Genomic DNA, 8,734 nt, shown 5'->3' with positions numbered 1-8,734 from the left:
TGTATCCAATTATATAAAACTGACTGTTAGTCTTTACAAAGTGACCTGCCTTGGCTGTGTTTTAGTAGACTAGTATTTTGTAAACTACAGTCACATTTCAATTAATATACATTATATATGTATACAGATTATTGCTATTTAGAAATAAGTTCTTAAACTTATTTTTTTTAAAACACAGAACAGTAAATAAAGAAGTATAGCACACAATTATCTCTTACAGTTACGACCTTTGTACTCAGATGGTGTCCAAACACGTTAAAATGGCCAAGAAAGCCACTAAGGTGGATATTCTGAGCTTTTGATTGGAAATTCATGCCAGATATAGAAGTAAGTGTATATAAGGAAGCATTTCCAAAAATGCAAAGAGGTGGGCAGGGTGCCTCTGTGTTTGATTTATTACATGCACAATATTTTAGCAAGTTGAAAAGATAAGATCTTCTTATTTTATATTCTAGCTTTTCAATATCAGTATATTGAGTTTCTAATTCCTACAAAACTATAGACTTGGTATTTTGACATCACAAACATCTAATTTGAACCAATGATGCATTCAACATACCACGTGACATATAAAAATTGATGTTTAACTGTGTTCTTTAATATTTACTTTTAAATTAAGAAATTGAGTAATGTATAATATGAAAATCTGAATTATAATCTACAGTTTAATACCAAACTTATTGATATAAATTCATGAAATAGTAGTTCAATAACATTTTGAATGCAAATCAACAAACACGATGACATGGCCTTTCACCTGTGACCCAATTGGAAAGGGTTAATCTGGAAGTATAACCACAGGTAAACTGAAATTAACAGACACTTTTTAAGCCTAAGCTAACAATATATTTAACTTCATTAGCGATTCATCTGCAAGTAGAACTATAGGTAAACCAATAATTACACACTTGTTAAGCTTAATCGAACAGTGCAGGTCAAAAGATATCACTAAGCTCTAAAATAAAAATCTTAACCTAACAATAAGTATAATAATAATAAAAATGAAATAAATGGTCATTTATAGAATGAAATAAGTGTTTATTAACAATAACCTATGTATTAGACGAGATGTATGGAAGAAAAACAATATAGGTAAACGAATGATTGATATACCAGGAAGATGAATGACAGATACTCCTAAAATAACAAGGACCCCTAGTATGAGTGGTAAATGAGAAAGGAAACAACTAAGCCTAATTTCTAACCTGTACTGGACTATGAGTATTGGCCAATCTAACAAAACTTATGTTATAGAACTCAAGTAACTACAGTTAATGATATTAAAAATAAAATTATTCAAAAACCATAACAATATAAGGTCTTATCTTTCCAAAGCAGTGGACTGTATGTTAAAATATGTGGAGGCCCCAAAGACAAGGTGAAGCCTGACGAAAGTCAGTTCATTGGACAATCTATCTTCCAACGAAGTATAGCTGAAAATCTTCCCTCAGAGTAACATTACCTGAAACCTCTGTAAATGTGCTAATAGAACGTATAATTACCGAAGTGGTAATGTAGAATTCATAATGCAAAATGAATAACCAAACACAACTGTGTTGGCAGAAACAAATAAAAAGTTTTTGTAATGAAGTAATAAGTTCCGTAACTGGGTAGAAATATAAAATAATTCCACTTTGGAAGAACTCAACAAGTTACAAATATCACTATTGTATAATAAAGAGAAAATTTGTCAAGAGAAATGAATACAAAGGTATGGGAAAAAATTAAAATAAAATACTTGAATAGATCACCAACTAAATGTTACAACACGAGTACAGCAAAACAAGAAATGATAGTTTGGTAGAATTGAATAGAGGGAGTCACTTGCATCAAGAGAGTATGTTGCATGATGATTTGCATGTGAGATGCATTGGAATCAGTCAATTCCAGATGAGTGGAAGCAGCAAGGCTTGTGGCATGTGCAAAATTTTTTGCATATAGAGGGCAGCACTGAACGAGTATGGATATTTATGTGAGTAGAGGTAACGTACCGTATCGGAAAATCTGATTTTCTATGTACAAAAGACTGGTAATGTTTATGCTAAGAGCTTACCAAATTTATTGAAGATATACATAGAACATTCAGAGTTATAGCATGTATAGTGTCATGGTTACATGATGATTACAAGGTCAGTCATCTTGATCGAACCTTTATGCATAAGGTTAAAAAGACCTATTGTCTTTTGTGATGTTCATGATAGCTGTTTTGAAGAATAATCTACTGTGTTTAAAAAATGTACAAATAATTAAACATTAAACACGCAACTGATGGGATAACTGAAAGTCAAATTTCACAAACAATTTCCTCCGACATTGTAATTACACACTTGAAGGAGTCATGTGAAATCAATGCCTTATAAATTATATCCTCTTTTTACCCTTCTTTTAAAAACTGATTCAACTTTTAACTTTTACGCTTCCAAATTAAATCTCTTTCTTCTTTTAATTTACATTTACATAAGGGCCTTTATACGCATGTCTTTATATTTGACATCCTTATAAAATTACCCCTATTATACAAATTTTGTATTGCTACCCATTTCATACTACTCAGAGGTGTAGCTCTGCAGATCATTTGAAATTTCAGCTTTAGAAGTAAACACAAATTGATTTTCACAGCACTGGCTCCCTGACTATACCATGTGTGAATGAATCTGAACAAGAAAGTTTAGTTCACCAAATATGTCTACATTCTTTAAAAAAATTTCAAATATTAATATCTAATTACCAATTTCTACTAAAGTAAGCCTTATACTAAGCTAGTAGACCTTCATGCTTCAATATAAAATAAACAAACACGTTAGGTGAAAACAGAAAAAGAAACATAAAACAATTTAGTCATGATTTTCAGTTTGCAGCAACAAATATATATATATCAAACATGCTTTAATGCTAATAGTTTTCATGCACAGAGTAATATACACACAATTTATGTCATTACAATCAATAACAAAAATGTACTTAAATCATAAAACTATTTCACCTTAAACTACAAATCAAGTGAAAGAAATTAAAGACAAAAAAGAAACATGGGCAGTAAGATAAATATTTTGGATTTAACCATTTTAATACACATACTAAATGAATAATAACAGATAACATATGTTAAAGAAGTATTCAGATTTACGTGTTGCTGTGAAATATAAATCTATACTATTATCAATCATGACTATCAGTTAGTTGCCAAACAGGGCTTCTAATTGTTTCTGTTGAACTGTATACTTCCTATCCCCAACTCTCATTCACCTAATATGTAGACTAATACACCAAGATGAACAGAAATCCAATCCTAGTCTATATTCAACTTTAAAAACCTTAAATTGTTCACATATTCTCTTTGGATCTCTCTAAACTGGGAAAAAAAAGATTAAATTCTTTGAAAGAGGTAAATATATATTTTAATTTCATTTTAAAACAAAAAAACGTAAATTTAAATGTGACATATTACTTCTGCCAAAACTACGAGCTATAATTGTCACTGTAGCACATATGTATGAATGTGAGATTAACAATAAAAATAAATTTGTACCACAATAACTAAGGTATCACGAGGTTAAGGACATGATGTAACAGTGCAATCATCAGTCACGAGGTCAAGGACATGGTGTAACAGTGCAATCATCAGTATAAAGTCTGGCAGTAGGAGCACAATGCATCTTTAATGGATCACCTGAGCTCCACTGCTGGACCCACAACACCCTACTATCCAATCTTGAAGAATAGGGACCTGCTAAATAGCCTCCCACCCATACTACATTTAAGTGATATTTCAAAACTTCAAATGTGAGAGAAGTCTAGTGAACGTGCTAAATCGGAGATTCAGTCATATATTCTTCCAATGAGGTTATTCTAATTTCTAAAAACAATAAAAGTTATTATGTACAGATCAAGAAAGATGTTCAACCCAGTAGAATTCAGAGTTTATAATATATAATCCCAGTAGTTTAAAAACTAACATGAATTATAACTATCACTTATACTAATTTTAGAGTAAAATAAATTACTGATTTTACATTCCAACTGTCTAGATAGAGATAAGGATCTATACTAATTATTGTTGTTAGCCCAGATGAGCCAAGGACTCTTGGGTTGATTATAAATAAATTATCACTATTATTACTCATAATTATAAAAAAGGTTACATTTTATGTTTTACAATATTTTGTTTTAGTTTTAGTATGTAAATAAAAATAAGTAAATTGAGCAAACAACAATAACCCATTTGGGCATACATTCAATGTACTACATTACTCCAACCAAAGCAGACCCAAGGAGTGAGAAGTAGCAAGTGTACCCTTTCTCAGAAGGTTAACATAACCTTAACTAGAAATCCACTGAATCTGAAGGAAAAAAACCTAAACACTCATCTCAATCTCTTCATTGGTTTCAGTACAAAATCAGCTGTTTTGTCTGTTATAACCTGTTGATATGTGGGTCATGGTGCCGATTGGACTAAAGAGGCAACACTTCATGTATTAGCTTATCACATGAACAAGAGTTTGCAAGTTATATAAATGTAGACTATTAAATGATGGGAACAAGTAGATATAAGGAAAACAATCAGTGTCTATATTTTGGTAAATAGTCAGGAGAATAATAGCTATCATATTTTAACTTTTTCAAACTCGACTAACCAGCAGATGCAAATTCCCCTGGATGAACATATCCACCTCAGAGAGCATGAAAAACAAAATAAAAAATAAACATCTCCAATTAAACAATTATTTTGCTTTTATCACAATAAGTCACCTGAAACCTAATGTTCCTTTATATGTTTGTGTATATTTCTGTTTTAAATACATTTGTTTTGATTACATGAAGAATGTCACCAAAACACCAGATAAATTATTATCCTAAAAGAAAATAAATTAAAGATACAGACTTGGTGGACATGCACATTTTGTATCTATTTTACCTAAATTTAACTTACAGAATCATCAGCTTTACTAAAGTCTGATTCAAAAGGATACTATACATGTAAGATTCTGGTGTTGTAATTTAGTTAAAGACTGATAAAAGGCTATGCTTTATGAATATATGTTAAAAAAATATTTTACAAAACTGAATTTTTCACTTAAAATACATAATTGAAAACTACAAAATTAATATTTATATTAATAAAACAATTAAAATAATTTTAATAGTATATATATATTAATTTCTTTATATAATATTTCTCTTCTTAAGTTTTAATTTTTCATAACTACAGTAGGTGTTTTAGCACATTTAATTATCTAGAAATTAGATAATTTTTCTCGCTTCAAGTTTAGTTAGAATATCTGCAAGACTGGCACTTAAAACAACCAGCAAGTGACATGATAATTACAGAAAAAAAAAATACAAATTGGGTAAATACCTGAAATATCACCTCCATCATCTACTTCTTCTAGGGCATCTGTGTCATGGAACCGAAGTTCCTGATACAACGTGTTAGGTCTTCTTTGTTCCCTATGATAAAAAACATACTTTTATTTCATTTCTTGTTTTTGTTTTCAGAAGCTTTTTATGTTGTTGTTGTTGTTATTTCCATTAACAGACTGTACTGTTCCACATTATTAACAAAAAGAACCAAGAATAATCTAATTTATTTCCATTAACAGACTGTACTGTTCCACATTATTAACAAAAAGAACCAAGAATAATCTCTTGTTATTTCCATTAACAGACTGTACTGTTCCACATTATTAACAAAAAGAACCAAGAATAACTCTCTGTTATTCCATTAACAGACTGCACTGTTCCACATTATTAACAGGTATCAAAATACTCACCTTTTTATCAGTATTTGTTCTTTTCCTATATTCACATCTTCAGAAACATCTTCAATGTCCTCCAATCCTGGAGTGGTATTGATGGTATATGATAAATCATCATCAAACCCATCAATCCAACCACCTTCTACATATTTCAAAGAATCCCCCCCAAAAAAAATTTATGTAGAAGCAGACATCAAACTGTTACCAGAAAACTAGAACCCTTTGTGGCATCACAGTATAAAAGAACATCCTTCACTAGTACCTAGTATGCAAACAATTTTACTCGAATTTCTCTACAGAAAGGTATTAATATATTATCTAGAAATTATCAATAGCAAAACAAATATACATCAGGTCAAATACATGTACTTGTGTACCACATTATATTAGGTTTAGATAATTATAAATGAAAATTAACAAATTATAATTAAAAATTATACTTTAAAAATCATCAAATTACCTACCTCAGGAGTCAACATTTATGTGTAAGCTATTTAAGTTGTTAGCTTTCTAGTGAAAGATGTATGAGTTTGACTAGATAATGTATGGAAAAAAAAAGAGAAAAAATACATTACACGTATAAATGGGTGGCTGTATAATTAATATATTTAAAATATGTGTAATACAAACATTTCTTCATGGAAAACTTGCTATTTTTACAATAAGGTGCTTTCAATACTCCAAAAATGCAGTAAAATGTTTTGTCTTCTGACATAGAATTATCAATGAGTAGCCATCAGCTTTTTGAACACATTTTTATAAACTACTTATGAACAAATTGTATGAAAACAGCAGTTAAAGGTTTTGGCTAATTAACCTTGGCAGAGATTTCACTGGCTTTTAATTTTTTTACCATCTCTTCCACCAAATGAGTTTTTTTTTGCCACTTTCAATTTTTTTGAGCCAAAACTTTTTAAGTGAATTTTACATGTTGACAAACTGTCCTGCTTTAGTATGTAAGGAAGTCAATATGTATATATCACTGTAACTAAATATAACTCAATTAATTTTCATTTACTAGTTCTGTAGCATACATATTATAATACTCTTAAAACTTATCTATTTCAACACTAGAAACCTACAATAACCAAAAATAAAAATGAAGCAAAATAATGATAGAAAGGGGAAAAAAATCATAAGAATAGCAGTTATGTGAGGAAAACTATTTATTTATTAAAAAAACTCCAAAACAGTCTTTATAAATTAACTTTAAAAAAAAGATATCATTATAAACAAAGTATATATAATTTGTTTTCATGTTTTCCTACTTGTAGCTGTGCCTCTATCATTTTGCTGGATTTTCTCAGTCAGTTGACTTTTGTCCAACATTTCTTTACTTGTGGATAGTGAACTATTTTCTTGAATTCCTGCCGCACAGTAAGTTGTTAAGGTAGACTGCATATCGTAAAAGAATAATATTTTAATGATGAAAATATGCAAAATATTCATTTTGAAGATAAAAATTTTAGCTCACACACATGTACAAATACTAACTGAAAAACTATGTTGCTAAGTTACTAAGAACAAAACCTTTTTCTCTATCATAATACATCTAAGTCTTTACCAAACCAGTTTTTCAAGTTTGATTATTCATACAAGCTTTAACACAAAATTACATCATGCATTAAGATATTTTAAGTTAATAAGAACCAAAAACTGTTAAATAAATGTAATAAGTTAACTTGTTAGACTACAAAATATCAAGATACCTCAATTAAAAACATTAGGTCAATATCCAGAGAAGACATATTACTTCTTTTGATGAACAGTTAACAAAATAGTTAAATCACTGTAGCATAAGACAAATATAAAAGATCAGGCCTTTTAAACTGTTAAATAAATGTAATAAGTTAACTTGTTAGACTACAAAATATCAAGATACCTCAATTAAAACATTAGGTCAATATCCAGAGAAGACATATTACTTCTTTTGATGAGCAGTTAACAAAATAGTTAAATCACTGTAGCATAAGACAAATATAAAAGATCAGGCCTTTTATTTAGCAGACTTTGTAAATGGAACTATTTTGTGAACATTAAGCAAATAACTTATTTTTATTTCATCTTTATAAAGAATTAATGACATTATATTTCAAGATTAACTCTCTCCATACAAGCTCAGTCAATTTAACTGACCACATGACCTCTTTGTACTCCTTCAAAGTCTTTAAAGATTTGATACTATTAACTTTTAATATAATGTGTACATCTTCATGAAATTTGGCAGCCTTTCAGTTAGTTTCACTTGCAAAAAATCATAAAAAATATTTTTCCTTGAATATATCGAGTATTTGTTTTGAATAGTCCATGTGCAAAGTGATTTTCATGTTAAGATTAAAAATACTTTTCTTCATTTCAAAAATCTCAAATTTCATTCATGTAATCTCTAAAATCTCCTAAATACTTTTCAAATGGTTGTTTTCACGTTGGTCAATTTGACTGACCTCATAACCAAACGAAATCTAAATATATCTAAATTACCTTTTTTTTTCTTTCTAGAATGACTTCAAATGTAGCATGAAACTGCATTAATTTATCCTAAGTAGCTTTAAACTCATAACAGTATACATATATTTATAATTGAATTTTATTGTTTTATTGCCCTTTGAACTGTGTCTAAATGCTACTTATGCCATTATAAGTTGTAAATCACTTGGGGAATGTGCTGGTCATGTTACGCTATTGAATTACATTACCCATGAGCTACTATGAGCTGCTTGCGTGTGTGCCTTGTGAAACATTTTTATTATATTATTATTAACATTTATTTTACCTAATCCAACATTAACTAACATAAAGAGATCCATATTTTTACATTATAGTTACTTTTATAATAATAAATAAAGAACAAACTTGAAAAACATGAAATAAAATACTTATCCAAGTATTTTTTTTTTGCTCTTGACTATCAATGACATTTAACCCTACTTTTTTGTACTAATGGTAGTCATGCATTAAATAATTTTTATTTAAATAAA

At 29.1% G+C, this 8,734-nt stretch overlaps 1 protein-coding gene across 16 annotated transcripts in view; it reads right to left on the bottom strand.

The window, feature by feature from the left end:
• The window catches only part of LOC106469206 (C-Jun-amino-terminal kinase-interacting protein 4-like), a 107,101-nt gene that overhangs the window by 75,986 nt on the left and 22,381 nt on the right, over positions 1–8,734 (bottom strand). For 11 of the 16 annotated variants that reach the window (XM_022397642.1, XM_022397641.1, XM_022397640.1 and 8 more), the window contains exons 6-9: positions 7,025–7,151; positions 5,772–5,898; positions 5,357–5,448; positions 4,635–4,670 (exon numbers count right to left, since the gene is read on the bottom strand). In XM_022397642.1, coding sequence (XP_022253350.1) covers positions 4,635–4,670; positions 5,357–5,448; positions 5,772–5,898; positions 7,025–7,151 — 382 coding nt within the window. The remainder of the gene's footprint in view (positions 1–4,634; positions 4,671–5,356; positions 5,449–5,771; positions 5,899–7,024; positions 7,152–8,734) is intronic. The other 5 variants (XM_022397645.1, XM_022397647.1, XM_022397649.1 and 2 more) reach the window with 1 other exon arrangement.

This window comes from Limulus polyphemus, unplaced genomic scaffold (genome assembly GCF_000517525.1).
Source record: "Limulus polyphemus unplaced genomic scaffold, Limulus_polyphemus-2.1.2 Scaffold3355, whole genome shotgun sequence".
Lineage (NCBI taxonomy): Eukaryota > Metazoa > Arthropoda > Merostomata > Xiphosura > Limulidae > Limulus > Limulus polyphemus.
The sequence above is the reverse complement of the archived record's forward strand: the minus strand, read 5'-3'. Positions and strand labels throughout refer to the sequence as shown.